Source organism: Ylistrum balloti, unplaced genomic scaffold, assembly GCF_031769215.1.
Source record: "Ylistrum balloti isolate Yb309-2 unplaced genomic scaffold, AGI_CSIRO_Ybal_v1 Utg369832, whole genome shotgun sequence".
In the NCBI taxonomy this organism is placed as follows: Eukaryota; Metazoa; Mollusca; class Bivalvia; order Pectinida; family Pectinidae; genus Ylistrum; species Ylistrum balloti.
In genome coordinates this window covers 161,380-181,468 of record NW_026781994.1, presented here as the reverse complement: position 1 = coordinate 181,468, position 20,089 = coordinate 161,380, and the positions used below count along the sequence as shown (strand labels likewise).

Genomic DNA, 20,089 nt, shown 5'->3' with positions numbered 1-20,089 from the left:
TGAATTATTTAAAAGACTGTGTAAAAGACAAAAATGTAATAACACCATTTTTTTTTAAACATTACAAGTTACTTTACTTACACTCGTGAATCGCTCGTGTACATAACTTAAAATTTCGAACACAAAATGATGGACAAAAATCATCATTTCAAAAAATTATTATCTTTCGTTCTAAACAATGAGTGAAATATTTGTTGTTTCATATAATACAATGTAGAAACTAATTAAAACACATGGTGGTAGGACAAAATGTCGCACCGAAAACATTGGAAAGTCACCAGCCGACGTTATGTCACGTTAGATACTAAAGACATTCATAAGAGGCTTGCACATGTAAATCATTGTCATAAAAAGTGGCGAAATGGTCGTGCATGATGGTTTATAGAATACACTGTTTTGTTGTTAATATATTTTGACATTTCAATGTAGCAATATAAACAGCACTGATTGAGAATAGCAGTTTTAATTAGGATTTTGAGAAATGATTAGTTACTGTTGAATACATATTCCCCTAGCTCGCATTGTAGTTAAGGAAGACTACAAATATATCAATATCAATAGTTCTGTTGAAACAATACCAGACTAAGCACGGCCTGCATTGGTTCCTGTTAGTGACTTGGAGTGGAACAGAAGGAAACAAAGATGTTTTTTCTCAAAAAGCACATGTTCCACAATTTGATGACACATGTTATTTAAACAAATGTTGTGTTGAAAAGAGACACCTAGAAAAGGGTGCTTTTTACAACGTACCTTATAAGCGATGCTATTAAAAAGTTTTGCTAGAGTCAAATAAGTATGTACACGACAACACATACATAATAAAATTTCTGTTGTATGTCAGTATGAATTTAAGAAGAATCATTTCCATCCATAACTAGCAATCAAACAGCCTTGTTCATAACAAAACATGACGTCTATAATTTTGACATTTCTTTCGATCACGTTTGATGTTCCTCACTCGCCTCCTTATCTTCAATATTTAGACACTTCGTATCACTGACGAGTACGTGAAGGACAACTGTGTGATGCAGTTTAATCCATTGTTTGACTCTTAAGTATCTAATTCTATATTTGCATTAAAAGGTGTCTTTTGTATAATCTTTAGCTGGGTAGCAGAACGTAATACAACCCCATGTTTAAAGCTACCACTGCACGTATAAACAGTTCTGCTAACAAAATGTAAATCTCCAGATCACAACTCTTACCGTGTTCAGAGGTCTGTTCAGAACAAACACGTGTAGACAATTTTACTTTATGGATCAGTGACATGTTTTGCATCATCGATCAATAGTTTCCCAAATAGTCACTACATGACGAGCTAAAATTTTATTACGGTCTTTCCGATGTATTTGAATGCTTTTATGTTATGTCGAGTACAACATATCACAGTATACTTACATTTATTGCTGTAACTTACGATGGTATGTTGACAATGCGGCGAGCTGATGTTTGGTTTTCATGCATAAAACTGAGATAAAATATTACTGTTGGGATACATTGTCGTCCCTATCTTTTAACCTTTGCTTAAATACGTATGTATATGTTGAATATCAATTTTCTTGCTCTAATTGCATGCCACTTTAAAGCATCATTCTAACCACCTGGTTATTGTCAATATCCGTTCATCCATAACCAGTTTTAGCGAGCTGTTCGTGTCGACAGGTAATAGCTAAAAATAACTGTCGAGGTCACATATCCTCCAACATGGCGGCACTGGGTATGTTGTTTGTGCTGCTGTCATGTACAGGTAAGAAACTTTTACATACGTTGTTAATCAGAGGCCCGATAAATATTCTTCCACATTGTTTATTGTCATTTATTATATAATTTGGAGAACAAAAGGTGTCGCTAAAGATGGTATTACTAGTATGTAAACATTGTCAGTGAGATATAGGCAAGCTTCTATACATTTGTATAAAATGTTATTTCTGTCTACTTGTAGGCATGTCTACTTTACCCTTACACGCAATATGTCTTTACCACACATTTGTACTGTATGGATATTATCAATTCCCTTGCAACAGGTGGTCAAACCAAAGATTTATGTCATATAATAATGATCACATACGGGTTTTTATCAATAAAGATGCGCCTCAGTGCACTTGCTGAAGGATTCAGCAAAGCGTGTTATCAGAAACATGGCAGGGATACGATTTTATCAATCGGTATTGAAAATAATACTTTCTTTTGTTTGAAAACATTGTTTCTAATTCTTCAAATAATTCGAGAATTGCAAAATGATAAAACAAAATTCTCAAATATTATTGAAAAACCTCTAAATTTATTAACTTTATTTTCTATTTAATTACATGTGCTTTCTTGTGTTGTTTACAAACCCATTTAAATGCATTCTAGTTTAATAAACGAACAAGAAAAATCTTACGTAGAGCATTTTTTCTCCATTATAGATATGGCTTCAGGTAGCGAAAAAAGTGTTATGTTGGTACTTATTACGTAATATGCTAACGAAACTCTAAAATGTTAACAGATATCAAGGTTTGTTAAATCGATATCCAACAATTTGCATTCAGGAGTGGGGTATGCTATAGATCATATAGTTTTACGATATGTACACATTGGTGTAACACTGACAACATTTTTTTTTATTCTTGATATGGAAGAAATCAATAGTAAAGGTAACGGCTGCTCAAACAACTTGTAGGATTTCGAGATATTATCATTATCCAGTCATGGGGGTAATGTACCTCCTCAATCTAGACTTTGTCATTTCTTTTGTTCGGTTAAACTATGTCTTTATCGCTGGGATAAAACAGCTTTATCAAGTAGTTTCAGTTATGATTTGGCTCTATCGTTTATGATATTGCACTACAGTGTATTTGGCTATACTGCATCTGATTCTAAATTTGTATCGATATGTGTTATTCACTTGTGTGTCTTTTCTACAATCTTTGATATAGCAGGTGGTAGACATTGTCGGTTGACTAATTGTTCCAAAGGTTTGCCAAAAACTGCATGTTTTCATTCATTCGAATAGTGGCACGGTTCAGAATATACATATATTCCTGACGCTGTTCTTAAACTATCTGGTATATGCAGACGACGAAATGTATATAATTATGGGGCTAGTGCACAGCACCGTCCACATTTTTCATTCGATCACTTTAGGGTCCAAAATGTAGGCCCTTAGTATCACTGACAAGTCTTAAAAGGACGAAACAGCTGTATGGTGCGTTCTGTTGATTCTTTGGCTCTCTGTTTCTTACTCTAAATTTGTATCAAAAGCTGCTATTCATTTTGTTTTTTTGTACAATCTTAATATTACGGAACAATGTCATCTCAAAGAATAAGTATAGTTATTAATGTTACAGAACAACAAAGAAGAGAACTCAAAGTTATGTATTTATCATTGCTATGGCAACTGAAATAATATTGTAGAAAGTATACAATGTTGTTGATTTTTTCAGGAGTTGCTATTGCGGGGTCCGACTGTTACTCTTTGGATTCCTACTACAATAACGGGGATCAGACGATGTACTACTCTCATAGATCTTTCTACTGTAGTGAAGGATGCTGTGGGGGGTACACTAACACCTACTGTTGTCAGGCCCAGTATGTTGATTACTACGACTACACAAGTTATGTGTAAGTACGGAGTCGGAGCCCTAAGAGATGAAATATGTGTACATATTTTAAAACTGAAAATAAAAAGTAATTAAGACGGTATAACATATATGGCAATATGATATCAACGAAACAAAATTCGTTGGATGTGTATCACAGTAATAGATATATAACAAAGGATATAGATATAACCAAGTCAGGTTTATGTATAGCTCCTTTCGTCTTCATTAACATATAATTATTATTTTTTCGCATGCACTTTTAATTGGATTTTATTAACATATATGTAAGAGGGCAACAAATTGACAAATATACAACTGCACAAAATCCCTATCGTACGTGTACATTACAGACAAAACCCCTATCGTACGTGTACATTACAGACAAAACTCCTATCGTACGTGTACATTACAGACAAAACCCCTATCGTACGTGTACATTACAGACAAAACCCCTATCGTACGTGTACATTACAGACAAAACCCCTATCGTACGTGTACATTACAGACAAAACCCCTATCGTATGTGTCTATTATAGACAAAACCCCTATCGTACGTGTACATTACAGACAAAACCCCTATCGTACGTGTCTATTATAGACAAAACCCCTATCGTACGTGTACATTACAGACAAAACCCCTATCGTACGTGTACATTACAGACAAAACCCCTATCGTACGTGTACATTACAGACAAAACCCCTATCGTACGTGTACATTACAGACAAAACCCCTATCGTACGTGTCTATTATAGACAAAACCCCTATCGTACGTGTACATTACAGACAAAACTCCTATCGTATGTGTCTATTATAGACAAAACCCCTATCGTACGTGTACATTACAGACAAAACCCCTATCGTACGTGTCTATTATAGACAAAACCCCTATCGTACGTGTACATTACAGACAAAACCCCTATCGCATGTGTACATTACAAACAGACAAGTTACGGCTATCAGAGGGATTCTAATAAATAATACGCACCAACAGGACATGCCAGTTGTCAGTTGGCCTTTACAGGTTTTGCCAACACTTAAAAAAGATCGGGCACCCACCTTACAGACATACCACTTTGACTCGGGAAAAGAGAAAGGAAGAAAGAAAGAGTCGTGAAAACAGACATATTGACCAACTGGAGAGCAAGAAAGTTAAAACCAATTAAAAGGTAGTTAGGAGAGTGGGCTCGGAATGAAAGTGAAAGTGAAAACGAAGATAGAAAGAGAATCCCATTTGACAGCCGTAAACAATGAAAAATAAAGTTAACCGCCAAATTATCATTCATGCATCAATGAATCAAAGCCAAACATGCACGCAGACATTCTCGCACTTCACCATGGTATACATGTACCTCATACAAGACACAACTTCCACACATATTGATGCCTTGCAGTTACATACCCTGTTACTGTGGATTTATTTATTTTTTCGAATACTGCAGCTTGATGTTATGTTGTCGTGCCTTATCTTGGTTTCAAGGTCGGATAATATTGGCGGAATCATCGCCGGAATAGTCATAGGCAGTCTAGTTGGAATCGGCCTCTTCATAGCTTTTGTCGTCTTCATTTGTGTGTATTGTGTGAACTCAAATCGTCGCTCAACGCCTGGACGTGTGGTTACATCATCGCCGACTGGAAATCCGGTTACTTACGTCAACACACGTAAGTAGTGATCGCTTAGTTACAGAAAATATTCCGATTACTGTAAAAGATTATAACATTTTTAGTGATGTTGACTTTGTACAGTAATCAGTAGCAAACATTAAGATATGTCTGTTTCTACCAATGTTCAATTATTTACCAAGTTCGTATGTAGTCTCCAGTAGACAGACTGTTACACAATGCTGTTTTATCGTCTCCAGTAGACAGACTGTTACACAATGTTGTTTTATAGTCTCCAGTAGACAGACTGTTACACAATGTTGTTTTATCGTCTCCAGTAGACAGACTGTTACACAGTGTTGTTTTATCGTCTCCAGTAGATAGACTGTTACACAATGTTGTTTTATCGTCTCCAGTAGATATACTGTTACATAATGCTGTTATATCGTCTCCAGTAGACATACTGTTACACAATGTTGTTATATCGTCTCCAGTAAATATACTGTTACACAATGTTGTTTTATAGTCTCCAGTAGACAGACTGTTACACAATGTTGCTGTTTTATCGTCTCCTGAAGACAGACTGTTACACAATGTTGTTTTATCGTCTCATGAAGACAGACTGTTACACAATGTTGTTTTATCGTCTCCAGTAGACAGACTGTTACACAATGTTGTTTTATCGTCTCCAGTAGACAGACTGTTACACAATGTTGTTTTATCGTCTCCAGTAGACAGACTGTTACACAATGTTGTTTTATCGTCTCCAGTAGACAGACTGTTACACACTGTCGTTTTATCGTCTCCAGTAGATATATTGCATTGTTATATGATTTTTTTTCCGACAGTGGCTTTCTGCTTATACAGTTTAACATTCTGACATAGTTTGTCTCAATTTAATGTCAATCTATGCATTAAGAACCATTAAAACATTTATGTCAGTCAGATATACGTTCCAAATCAAACCTTTTTGGGTAAATTAACTCCAGGTGGTGTGACTTATGTGGAGGTAAGGGCATGATGAAGTGCATGGGTTCTGCATGTACATGACAGCAGTATGACATAAAACGAATTATCGGGTCGTCAGCAATATATATTTATTTTATTTACCGTGCTTTATATCCATTTACGACCTTTTAGCATTTTAGTGGCCGAAAAAGCAGTATATTAGAATACAGTGTAATTTAAGACTGTTGAATTCGTAAAACGCTGATGCGGCCAGGTCTTAATACCAAATTCTACTGTGGTTCTATTAATACCATCTAGAAAAATCCTACCCCAAAACCCAGTCCAGAATTACGATAGATAATTCATATCTCAAGAACGAAAAATCAAATGAATTTCGATTTTAAACAAAAATCTTATAATTATTTGAAAATCTGACACTTTGAATATCATATAACAGAATAGGTTTTTTCTTTATATTATACCATGGAATATCATAGGAAATTCAAACTATACAAATAACTTACCTAAAAAACACATTTCTTACTGATATATATAAAGAAAATTGTTAAAAAAACACAAACAAGAAAAAGTTAAGTTAACATTTTGTATAAAGTTTTCACAGCTTAGCTGTTATGCAAAATGCTCACTTAACTTTTTCTTGTGTGGTTTTTAACAATTTTTTTGATATTATCACTTGCGTATCGTCATTAACTATATATATATATTACATAGATAAATCGTGTATCACTTACGGATTGAGCTTGTGAACTTCTGTAGGATAAAATGCCCTGAAAAACAGCGAACCGTCAAGAACTGATATATCGGAAGTATTTGGCATGTTAAGTTCGGGCTCTGGTCCAAGAAATAGATTTATTGTAATGATATATTTGTTCAGCATGTTTTGGACTAGTCTCTGTTGGTCGTGATTTTGAATGTACAATAAGCATGCTAACTTACACACAAACGTGTACAAAGCTTGAATATAAAAATAGTCTATAGTTTATATTGCCTTGTTTGCTGTTTTCGGTTTTCTATTTGCAACTTGCAGAAGATGTGAATTATCTTTACTTCTTAAACGAGTTTGCATGGCCTTGATCATGGAAATGCTGTTATGCGAGTAAATCTGTTTAAAACACAAACTATCGCAACCAATATTCTAACATATCTGCCATTCAAAAATATTACCCGTATTATGACGACCTGTTCGTTATAACATTCATCATTGAAAGGTACTTTTCCTAATAAGACAGGTTCTAAATCAAATTCAACTTCCAAAGTATTAAGAGTGTGTAAAGAATGTCCTTTGTAAAAAATAAATCGATTCTGATAAAAATACATGCAATATATAATATCCATTATCAGGCGGGTCGGATGTTACGGGTGTCTGAGTTTCCTGTACAGAGTATTGCTCTTTAAGTTCAATACGAGGAAATGAGCTTTAACTGTACTTAATATTATGGTGTAACATAGACTAAACAAAGGAAATATGTAGTCATTATTTCTACCAACAAAATGTGGTAGATGACGGTTAAAGACACCCTCAGTTAGATCGTAAATATATCTTATTAAAAATGTTTTTAATTAGTTGATCGGAAGAAAACTGCTTTACATTCTCACATTCTGTGTGAGCGAAGTTTAGATATAACACAAGAGGCCAGTCTTTGAGCCTTCTCTAACTGCCGGAGTTATGTGTGGTTTTGCCTTTGTCCTACCAACAGCCATGGTATTATAAGACTATCCAGATTTGGGTGGTAGAGGAAAGCCTGGGTTCCCGGAGGAAAGCCACTGATCTATTGTCGTATGAGTGAAGCATTCTCTAGAATTGTTAAATTGAAGACAAAACAAAGAGGGTAGCTTTCGTTCAATATTTGCATTCATCTATAGTTTGATGTTTTGACACCTTAACTTAGCAATGGAATAAAAAAGAACTCATTAGCATTGATAGTAATTTGAATATATAAAGTTAGAATATCTCCCGTAAAATTTAATAAATCTTCATAAATGTCCACAGAAAATCGTTAAGGCTATGTATTTGTCTTATTTTAATATCTCCAACTGAAATTCTTTTGAGGTTGAAGACCGAGAGGGGATCAATATCAAATAAAAGTGTCGTCCTTGGAAACAAATACATGTGTTGTCACGTGCAGTGTATATTTTCAATGACACATATCAACATAATCCAATTGACGCATGTAAAGAAAAAACGCTACAGTTTCAAAAAAACCTTTCTTTTATTTTATTTTCTTGTATTTAAAATGACAATTTCTGTTCACTTTCTAAAACTTTCGTCACCTTGTAAAACAATTTCATGACAGGGGCTAATTTAATTGATTATGGTCAATGGAGACAAATTGTATTTTAATGAGAAATGCAGGCAGTTGAAGCTGTTATTTCAACTTGCTTTTACTGATTCCGTTAACACGTAAACTGCGTCTAGAATTATCACACAACTGTATTTGCTTTAGATTCGACGAAAGGAAAAGCAACATTTCTATTGTCTTCAATGGTAATACCGCAGTTTTATCTACGTAAAGTGTAACTTTATCTATCTATATATACTCTTTACCAGAGAATGGTTATGTCGACTCAAAAGAACTTTATCAACTGTTTGACGATCTTGATTTTGGATCAGTAAGGTACACACCGATTATATCTTCGTATTCTTTAAAGCTATTAGCGGCTACAAGGCGATAACCGTTAAAAACGACTGTTTTCGAAACATTTCAATCACAAACACAGTCTGATCATTAAATTGTTTTTACTGAAGGAAATATCCATTATATCTGGGATTTTAGTTTAAAACATTTTAACCTTCAAATACCTTCCATCAGGCGCCTTTCTAGCTTCACACTCCAGACTTTTATGTTTCACCAACAATTCATTTGACATTTACGGTAAAAAAAGGGGGGTGTTTTTCACTATTTTCTTCAACGACAATATCAGTTATCGGTATTCCCTATTATTGCTTTTTTCGATATCAGAAAAACATATATACAGCGTTTGGTGCAAACTTTAAGGACTCCTGCATACTAGCATCTGAATTACTTTTCTCTCCCTTTCAGATACTGTCCAGTCGGGATTTATAAGCCAGCCAGGTTTTCAGAACTATACAAACCAAGGATTTACACCTACAGCTGGTTTTACAAGCACATCGGTTCCTTACACTCCAGGCGTAACGAACAGTGGGGGACTTGGAGTGGCGTCGTATGGTGGAAATGGAGGGGGCGGAAATGGATTTGGGGTTGGAGGAGATGGATTTGGGAGCGGAGGAGATGGATTTGGAGGTAGTGGAGGTGGATTTGGAGGTAGTGGAGGTGGGTTTGGAGGAGACGGGGGTGGAGGAAGTGGGTTTGGAGGTAGTGGAGGTGGGTTCGGAGGAGGTGGTGGAGGAGACGGAGGAGGTTGTGGAGGTGGAGGAGGGGGAGGATGCGGAGGGGGAGGGGATGGAGGAGGTGGATGTTGAGAAACGACAGACGTGAAGGAGGGAACAAAGAGATGGTTTTGTGACGAACGTCGAAGTAGAGGCCAGGAAAAAAGGGGAAAATCGGCATCGAAAAGAAAAAGTAATGTCGTTTTGAGACGATACGAAAGTGTTAAAATTAATTTGTAAATAGCGTAAGTACCAGGAATCAGGCAAAATCATTAATATTTATAGTAACATGATTGCAAATTTTATATTCTTCTGGAATACTCTGACATTGATCTGTTTTCAGTTGAGATTTAAAGGGAAATAAATGTGAACATTTTAAAGGCAAATTCAACACACGCTATATCCCAAGGCCAGTTAAAAATAATAATTATGATAATAATGGCGCAAGTGTATTAATACTATATATCAAGATCATATTTAAAAAGAATTAGTATCCCGAAAATGGATCAGTGTGTTACTGTCTAGTTCATGATTATAAACACATTCAGTTTGCCTCCAATGTTTATCCAATCGGGATTCGAAAGTTTTGATTGTTGGTGACGATAGAATGGCATTAGGAAATGAATTCCAGTGGTTTACCACCCGTTCACAGAAAAAGATACTTCCTCAGATTTAGTTTGCTCCTTCCTTTTAATAGTTTTCAATCATTTCAATAGTTTTCAATCATGATTAGTTTTCATCTGGACAATATGGAAAGGTTACCTTAGTTTGTTTACGTAATTTGTAATATGCATACAACGTTCACAGAGCTGATAAGACAGAACAGAATTTGGTAAAGGATATACAGTAGGAATGCCATGTTATGAAGCATTGTAAATATATACAAATAACGTATTTCACTCATAGAATGAATAATGTGATTTACGTGTAGGCATATTTACATATAGTACACATAGTTGTTTTTTTATCATTTTTTTTAAAAACTTTGATTTACATTTAAAATTTTTAACATTGGTCATAACTATTGAATTATAAGAAGTGGAGTGTTCATATTTGGCAATAGTGTTCGTTGTGACAGGATCTTCCCACTGGTACCATTTTGGACCATGTGACCTTGACTGTGACCATTAACCTTCATTTTAAAAACTTAAACATTGTCCTTAACTATTGCACAAGGAAGGTATCAGTGTTTCACAAAGCGTGCATGCAATTAGCATACACAGTAGAGATTTGATGTCCCACTTCGGAATTTTGTTGCAACCGGAAGGAGGGGGTTCATTTTAAATGTTTGAATATGTTTCTATTATAACTTGCCCTACGTTATTCCTTGTGTTTTACCCGGTATATACACTTTTTATGTTGCCCGTTTTAATATTACAGATCACACTTTCCAGTTTAGTCCCAAATCACTTTGCCTGTCGAAAGGCCAGTACTCTCTTATCAAATCAATATCCTTATATCTGATCTGTCATTAAGATAAAATTTCATGTTGCAAATTATAAATATTTCTGTACTACACATTCATACTGTAAGAAACCTTGTAGAATATGCTTAAGTAATAACACACACTCTGACCATTTGTATCAGACATGCACACACACACACACACACACACACACACACACACACACACACACACACACACACACACACACACACACACACACACACACACACACACACACACACACACACACACACACCCTAACAGACACACACACACACACACACACACACACACACACACACACACACACACACACAAACACACATATATATATATAAACGATGGTTAATGCTAATTACCATGATGAAAATGGCTTAAGATTTCAATTGTTTCATTCTATGAAGGAATTTCAAGATCGTTTGAACCAAAAACATAAAAAGTACTAAAGTTCACAAATCGTAATTAAGTAAAAGCCAATCTATTTTTTTAAACTCTTGTCATTGTTTTATCATTTGTTTTCAATAAACATGTTTAAAAAATCTCAGATAACCACGTTGTTGTTATTGAAAGGCTGGTAATAATTAATAGGTGCCTTTCATGGTGTTATATTTTCAATCATTTTCGATGCATGTATTTATCCATGGTTGTCCCTCCTTAAACACACATGCAGTTTGTAGCATTCTATATACAAGAGTGTGAAAAACAAAAACTCTGATAGAAATTGAGAATGATTAAATATAAGTTTATATAAAAATCAGACAATGTATCACGTATAGCAGTACTTAATCAGCATTGCTCTTCGAAGGTCTAGTCATAAGGAGATTTAGCTGGAACTTACATGGAAGGACCAAGAAATGTCATGAGCATTTGTTCTTATTTTCCTGATCTGTTTGAAAGCCAATAAGGTCGTATTGGTTCGAGAGGAAGAGGGAAATGAACATCTCCATAAGTTATTTTTGAGTCCAGCAAACATTGTACGTTTACAGTGAATAATGATTAATAAATCAATAATTTTATACCGTTTACAATATTATCACTGATATACGTCATATAAGGAATTTAAAATTGTTTGTAAACATCTTCAGTTACGTTATGAAGACTTGCATTGTCTCGCTAGAGTTATTTCCCTTTATATACGCTAACTGAGCTGAGTCCTTTTCATTGCTTTGCTCTTAAGATATGTATGTTGTTTTTTGTAACAATATCGGCAATGTCTTTACATACATACATTCATTCAAACGATTTTGCCTTGAATTATGACCAGATTTCTGTCAAGTTGAATTTTTTATATAACATATCTGATAAACTGTGATCAATGTCTTCTCTTCTAAGTATTTTTTAAAAAGTATCACCATCAATCATTAACAATTAAAACCTGCATTGAGAGAGTATTCTCGCTTTCGCTTGGCTTTTAGAGTAATTTTGGACATTTGAAAGAAATAACACATACCATACTTATAGTTGGGGAACTTTGATTTGACTTCAGTAAGGTGGAAAACGAATCAAAGCACACGCGCCGCCTTCCTTTAATCTCTCGGCTTGGTCTGTTTATTGCATCTCTCAAACGAAGGATGTAGCAGAAAAGAAATACTTTCACGAATCATGGTACTACGAAAGCTATAAAACAGTCGTCAAACTGACTCAAAATGTCACCCTCCGACATTAAATAACCCCCAGTAGAACGACATCTGCATAAAACTGAAGTAAAAGAAATAGTACATCATCATCATCCTTTAATGCTTCTCGTTAAAGGCGCATAGGTCTTTCCAGGCTGTGGTTACAGGAAGTTTGAAGTGGCTGTGCTGCTCTAGAGCAAAGGCGAATTCATCAGTAAGGACAAACGTCTTTAAAAAGAGATTTATGGGCTGATATTTGTTTTAGAGCGAACGACTGCTAAATTAACATGGATATGTTGATCGTATGTAAATCCTTATTATATATTATTAATTGAAATGATAATGTTATGATAAAATTTGGAAGAGAGAGGATAGGGGGGGGCAGTATTTATATATAACGCAGGTTAACCATTGACGTTTCCAAGATCACAGAAATCGGATTCACACATTCTAATGGCCATTTATCTCTTGCTTCAAAACACGCCGACAAATTTTATTTAGGTGTTTCCGTTTGAAGTAAACAAATCACTCAGAGAAGACTGTTTGTGGTAATTACATCAATCTGATGATGTGCCAAACAGGACGTATCGATACAAAATGCTTTAATTTAAGCTGCAGTTAGGACTGGGATATAACTATATTTAATGGATTCCGTCATTTTCAATGTGACGTCATATGAATGCATAGAGGTTCTGTCGATACAGAATTTTTTTTTTCAGTCGTCTCCGATGCTTCAATGTGTAGGCAGTGAGAAACAGCTATATTTCAAGTTTATTTTCGTTTTTTGACTACGCTGTAAATTGAATTGAAAGGCGATAATCACCAGTGTGTCATTTGTGTAATCTACTGGTATTACAAAAGGTGTCTAGAGAAATGAATGGATGTAACATGACAAACACAGCACAGGCGAGGGGAAGAAGAACGAGACGAAGCGAGATTTCACGTGATTTTGATATGTCGTTGAAGGAAAGTGATGCTTTGCAGCGAATTCACTATTTGGTCGTTGCATTGTTTTTCTTTGCGAAGTCACTAGCGTTAAGTAACATGCATCATTAATAAATTTTATTATTCATAAATCAGTTTTTTCCGTTTATTGGTCATGATTGAATCACAATTTTCATGCTATCTTATTTTTTTTCTCTCTAATTTCTTGAATAAATTCAATCCACGGATTTTTACGAGATGATAAGCAATAGCAGACTAAACCGTGGGATTTCCATAACCAGTTGATTTAATCAATTTCATTTCCATTGGAAAGTGTTATTAAAAAGAGGAACTAGGGAATTTCAATCACACTAAAATATGAATTTCTAAAGTATTTAGAAAACGCTCGAAACCTAGAATATTGAACTTAGAAGTTATTGTTTTTATTATGCACTGTGCGACCAGGAAATAACATATTTTTCATTGTTAAGCAGGTGATATTATTAAGCTAACCGACGATGACTACAGTGGTACATTTTGTACTTCTCCTCCGTTCAATCTGATAGCTCTCTAAACACAAAACATCTCAATCATTTTGTCGACTTTTCAGCGGAAATTCCGGTTTTAGCTTTGGGTGCTGGGAAACCCGATGATGATGATTTAACTCTGTGTTGTCGTTGTTGTAAATTTTGATATAAGCTCTTATCTATTTCATAGTATAAAATTTCGTCTTATAACGTTATAAATTTTAGTCTACTTCACAGTTTAAACTACAATCTACTTCACAGTATAAGCCTTAGTCTACTTCACAGTATAAACCTTAGTCTGCTTTAGAGTATAAACCTTAGTCTTCTTCACAGTATAAACCTTAGTCTACTTCACAGTATAAACCTTAGTCTACTTCACAGTATAAACCTTAGTCTACTTCACAGTATAAACCTTAGTCTACTTCACAGTATAAACCTTAGTCTACTTCACAGTATAAACCTTAGTCTGCTTTACAGTATAAACCTTAGTCTACTTCACAGTATAAACCTTAGTCTACTTCACAGTATTAACCTTAGTCTATTTCACAGTATAAACCATAGTCTACTTCACAGTTTAAACCTTAGTCTGCTTCACAGTATAAACCTTAGTCTACTTCACAGTATAAACCTTAGTCTACTTCACAGTATAAACTTAGTCTGTCTGTTTCATAGTTTCAAACTTCGTCTAATGCATTATATAAACTTAATCTAATTCTTTGGATAACCCTTAGTCTAATTCATATTATCAACCTTAGTCGTCTTCATATAATAAATCTTTGTCTGTTTCATATACATTATGTACTCAGCCTTCGTCTTATTCGTTATATTACAACAAATTCATTTATAAGCCTCAGTATAATTCAAAGTATAAACCGCAGTTTAAGTCAGAAGAGGACTCTCAGTATAGTATAAATATTTATCAACACACTTTATAAGCTTTAGTCTAATTCAAACCTGAGTTTTATTCAAAGTATAAATATTTATTTAACTTTTTATAAATTGTAGACTGATTTATAGTGTAAACCTTTGTTTCATTCATAGTCTTTACGAAAATGAATCTTTTCAACTTTTTCCTTTGGCAGAATATTTGCAACTTTGAAACATCTTTAACAAATTGATGCTGAAGTAGAAGTTACGGATATCTATTATCAACATACGTATTGCCAAAGCTACTAGGTTATCATATTACTTGTATGTACATCTAAGAATTGCGCACTCTCCTGAAACAAGCTTTGTCTGCATGTAAGTGAGTTGGATGGGGTCCCAAGGAATCGCATGTAGACAGACGCTAACCATATTGTGTTAAATGTATAAGGAGGGAAACCCCGGCCAGACTACATATGTCAAACCGGCATCGTCTGAAATTGAATTTGGAATCAAATTCTTTGAGACGCAACCGCAGCTGGTACCAAGTCCCTTGGCGAGGAGCCAAGCTGTTTCTGTTCTAAAGATTTTGTGTGATTTTTGTTTTTTGTTACGTATTTATAAACATTGATACTGATGTTTACATTGTTTTCAGTAGAAATGCTTTATTAACTTTCTTTAAACCCGACAAAAATAACCCACAGCATCAGATATATTACAAGCTTTATAGTACTGTCTGTAATCAAGGGTAGTTAGAATTTGATTGTTTTTAATCCGCATAAAACGAAAGACAGCATGCTTTATATCCAGTTATCAGTAACGTTTCTCTTCATTTACCATAAATCCTCTAAATATAACACGGAAACCTATATAATTTATATTCTAAAATAATTATTATGCAACGCATCTTTTTATTGGAGGATTTTCATGATCTGATCCCAGAAATATTCACGGATTCTGACACGCTTAAACTGAGTCCTCGAGATGTGAAGTGGAGAGTGTGAAGACGTTGGTCTTTGTGGCATGGTCCGATTGACTGTTCTCCGTTTAAAGTCTTTGGTAATGTCAGAATGTCAAGAACTGTAGACGATACTCTGTAATCGTTATAGTAGGTGATATTCTCAATCCAAACTTCAGTTATAACATCATAAATCAAATCATGTCACACAGTATTGTCTCCTACGTTTACTGAATAATGATATAGAAAATAATTCGTAAACCCCGATCTCCTTTTGGAAAAAACGCACAAACAACTTCAGGAGAGTCTTTAGTCATAATCTTTAGTCAATGCCTCTATACGATGTCCGTTGTTCTATCGGTCTTATGTGGTGAAAAATACCTTGACCATTTAAAGACAGACATTACAAATTTCATGTACGTACGCTAGAAATCAATATAAACAGTTTAGGCAAATAATCCACTCAGAGAAACATTTCAAGCTTTTTTGAACGTCTCGACCTAAATTATGACCCGAATCTATCGACAACTTGACTTAATTTCGGTTATAAAGAATTATTATAGAATACTGCAGTCACTTCATAGGTGGCCATATAACATTAGAAAGCTCTGGGGACTCGCTTGTTATGAGCCAAATTTCAGATAAAATATCAAATGATTGAGTAAATACCTTATAAAGGTATAAAACCAATTTAAAAGATTTTGATTACGGAAGATACTGGTAAGTGGCAAATGTCTCTGTGGGGTTATGCTGATAATATAAATGATATCAAACTACGCACTTAAAGAACTTTTCAGTTTGAGGTAGCCGCCAGCCATTATGGTAAATGTAAGTGAAAAAAACTCTATTTAGGTTCAGATTTGGCTCCTTGACTCCCGAAACTGAAACAAGTAAAGGTTGGCAATCCCGACCAATGATTATGGTAAATGTGTTCACGTTAAATGTAAGCGAAAAATTCTATACAATTTCAGAGTAGGCTTCTTGCGTCCTGAAATTAAAACAAATAGAGGCAGGCAGACTCGACCAGTGATTCCTGTTAACAGCAGATCATGTAAATTATGTAATGCCGATGTAGAAAATGTGTATCCTGATTTCATGGATTGTGTATCTAACGCAAATAAAATGTGTGGATATTTTAATGACATTGACAAGATGGAAAGATTCATATTTGTAACACTGGAGTCAATTATCCAGAAAACATTCGTTAATCAACTTTGTTTTATGTGAAGGAGACCTATGTTCATTCCATTATTTTAGAGATTCATTCGTGTAGCACTGGCTAGTCTGATTGTCAAATGATATTAAAACGTAACGAAACATATTAATTGATATAGGTAAGTTACAGATTCCAAAATAACTCTCTCTCTTTCAACACCCCTCCCCCCCCCCTCTCTCTCTCTCTCTCTCTCTCTCTCTCTCTCTCTCTCTCTCTCTCTCTCTCTCTCTCTCTCTCTCTCTCTCTCTCTCTCTCTCTCTCTCTCTCTCTCTCTCTCAACCTTCCCCCTTCTCTCTTCCACCTCCTCCCTCTCTCTCTCTATCTATCTCTCTTCCACCTCCTCCCCCCTCTCTCTCACTGTCTCTTGGTTGCACCAAGTCATTTGACATTTACATGTTTACACGGAGACGTTTATATTGTTTTAAGAGTTTATACTAGACCTTGAGAGCAGCAACACCCATTAGGTCACAGTTATATTAGTATTCTGTAAGAAATTTATAAAATGGAGAGGTATCTTTCCAGTTAGGAGTTAATACTATTTGTACGTGTCATTATGTAGTCGTTCACTAGATAAAGCGTAATGTGTGGTTACTCTCATCGATTATTAACCAGAAATATACGTAGGATTTCGAATAATGAATTAGTCATATACACATGTTTGGATTTTAAATATAGTCGCTGTATCACTTCTATACGGCTCGAGTAGGCCTTTTAGGTACAACAACTTTTATTTCGGTGATAACAAGTATCAGTGGATTATATTGTATGAGTAATAGTCACTATAGTTTCATGTAATGTGAATCTTTTAGCATCCATAATTTGTGTCCTCCTAGGTTTAAAGGGAATTAGGCTCTTATCATCACTGACGAGTCCTAGAAAGAGGAAACAGCTGTATTGTGTAACATCACTGACGAGTCCTAGAAGGACGAAACAGCTGTATTGTGTAACATCACTGACGAGTCCTAGAAAGAGGAAACAGCTGTATTGTGTAACATCACTGACGAGTTCTAGAAGGACGGAACAGTTGTTTGATGTAGATGGACAAAACAGATGTATGATGTAATATCACTGACGAGTCCTAGAAGGACGAGACAGCTGTATAATGTAGCATCACTGACGAATCCTAGAAGGACGAAACAGCTGTATTGTGTAACATCACTGACGAGTTCTAGAAGGACGAAACAGCTGTTTGATGTAGATGGACAAAACAGATGTGTGATGTAGCATCACTGACGAGTCCTAGAAGGACGAAACAGCTGTATTATGTGACATCCCTGACGAGTCCTAGAAGGACGAAACAGCTGTATGATGTAACATTCCTGACGAGTCCTAGAAGGACAAAACAGCTGTATGATGTAATATCACTGACGAGTCCTAGAAGGACGAAACAGCTGTATGATGTAGCATCACTGACGAATCCTAGAAGGACGAAACAGCTGTTTGATGTAGATGGACAAAACAGATGTATGATGTAGCATCACTGACGAGTCCTAGAAGGACGAAACAGCTGTATTATGTGACATCCCTGACGAGTCCTAGAAGGACGAAACAGCTGTATGATGTAACATTCCTGACGAGTCCTAGAAGGACAAAACAGCTGTATGATGTAACACCCCTGACGAGTCCTAGAAGGACGAAACAGTTGTATGATGTAGTTTAATTCATTTTGGTTTTACTGTATCAAACTCAAAATCATTAAAAGTTTCTATTCACTTGAGTGTCTTTGTACAGACTTCCTGATTTCTGAGTATCATTAAAACATGAACAGAAAAATGATGTTGATACGGTGATTACTGTGGTGCTACAGCCTTTGTGATCGACTTTGTTTACATTTCAATGCTCTCTTGTCATTCTTATCGTGAAGAATTTTAGCATAACCGCGAGGTTCATATAGCCGATCAATACCTAAAAATAAAATCTGTGCATCTGAAGTTGATTTTTATTCTCATTTGAAAGTTTAAGCTAATACATGACAGTATCAAATCTTACTGGATGTTGTTTTGTAGTTCAGTGTGTCCGTACTGTGATTAATTATAAAGATACCAAGCCCCAAATTTAATCTATTTGTAACATTACCGATAACAGTCAATGACACAACTCGATTATAAGTGGATTCTAAAACATTATGCTACAGGGAAGTTATATAATGTGTTTCCTTATAAAATAACGTTTGTATGTAAATAATGTGATATGAATGTCGAAGTAACATTTTAAATTCATGTTTGTATAATCAAGTTGTTTCTCAAATTGTAAATATTCTGGGGATACAATGGTCACTTTATTTGTAACATGTATGCGTAAACCACAGTCCGTGAAAAAGAAAGTGAAAAGATCAATTTGTCATACCATCATATTATTCGTCCACACTATTATAAACATGATACATTGAAACGTATTTATTTTTGTAATGTTTTATTTACTTCAATTTACACATAATATACACATAGACAAATAGGTAAACACAGTGGAATATTTCTTTAGTGGTTTTGTAAACATTAATATCAACACAGGAATCTGTAATCTCGAGACATATTAACACATACCATTCCTGTTAAATGATTGTTTCTTGAAATTGTTGTCCGGACTAATGAGTTTCCGGTAAAATAACACAGGCAGATGGTAATTGGAAGATTTAAATGTGATGATGGGAATTGGATTAGGGTCAGTGCATTGACAATCTTCATTGATCAATTTCCCCGTGACGTGTAGGCTTGGAATGTAAAATGAATAGCATGCATGGAATATTTGTTTTCAACAGAGGTGCAAGCAAAGAACTGCTGTAAATGGTTTTTAAAAGATTCATAAAGATATACTAATATCATATCTCAAATACATTCATATCGATACGTTTTTTAGAACTTCATCACGCACACATGCAGATTAAAATCATATGACACAAATGGAAGCAGATTAGACCGAAACAAAGTGTTCCTTCGCTTTAATGAATGATGAGAAATTTTAGATTTTTCTAAGCATTAAAATGATTGAAAATATGTAACTATTACAATAATCACAACATATATAGCATCTTGCTA

General features: G+C 34.9%; 1 protein-coding gene across 1 annotated transcript; it reads left to right on the top strand.

Annotated features, from left to right (window-relative positions):
- The first annotated feature begins 1,704 nt into the window (after positions 1 to 1,704).
- On the top strand, positions 1,705 to 5,252 carry LOC132545213 (uncharacterized). Its single transcript, XM_060208889.1, has 3 exons — positions 1,705 to 1,747; positions 3,426 to 3,603; positions 5,063 to 5,252. Exons 1-3 carry the CDS (start codon positions 1,705 to 1,707, stop codon positions 5,250 to 5,252), a joined length of 411 nt encoding a protein of 136 aa, XP_060064872.1.
- The last annotated feature ends 14,837 nt before the right edge of the window (positions 5,253 to 20,089 follow it).

Coding starts and splice junctions, on each gene's coding strand:
- LOC132545213 (XM_060208889.1), top strand. CDS start 1,705: ATGGCGGCACTGGGTATGTTGTTTGTGCTGCTGTCATGTACAG. Junction 1,748..3,425: donor TGTGCTGCTGTCATGTACAG/GTAAGAAACTTT, acceptor TGATTTTTTCAG/GAGTTGCTATTGCGGGGTCC. Junction 3,604..5,062: donor TACGACTACACAAGTTATGT/GTAAGTACGGAG, acceptor CTTGGTTTCAAG/GTCGGATAATATTGGCGGAA.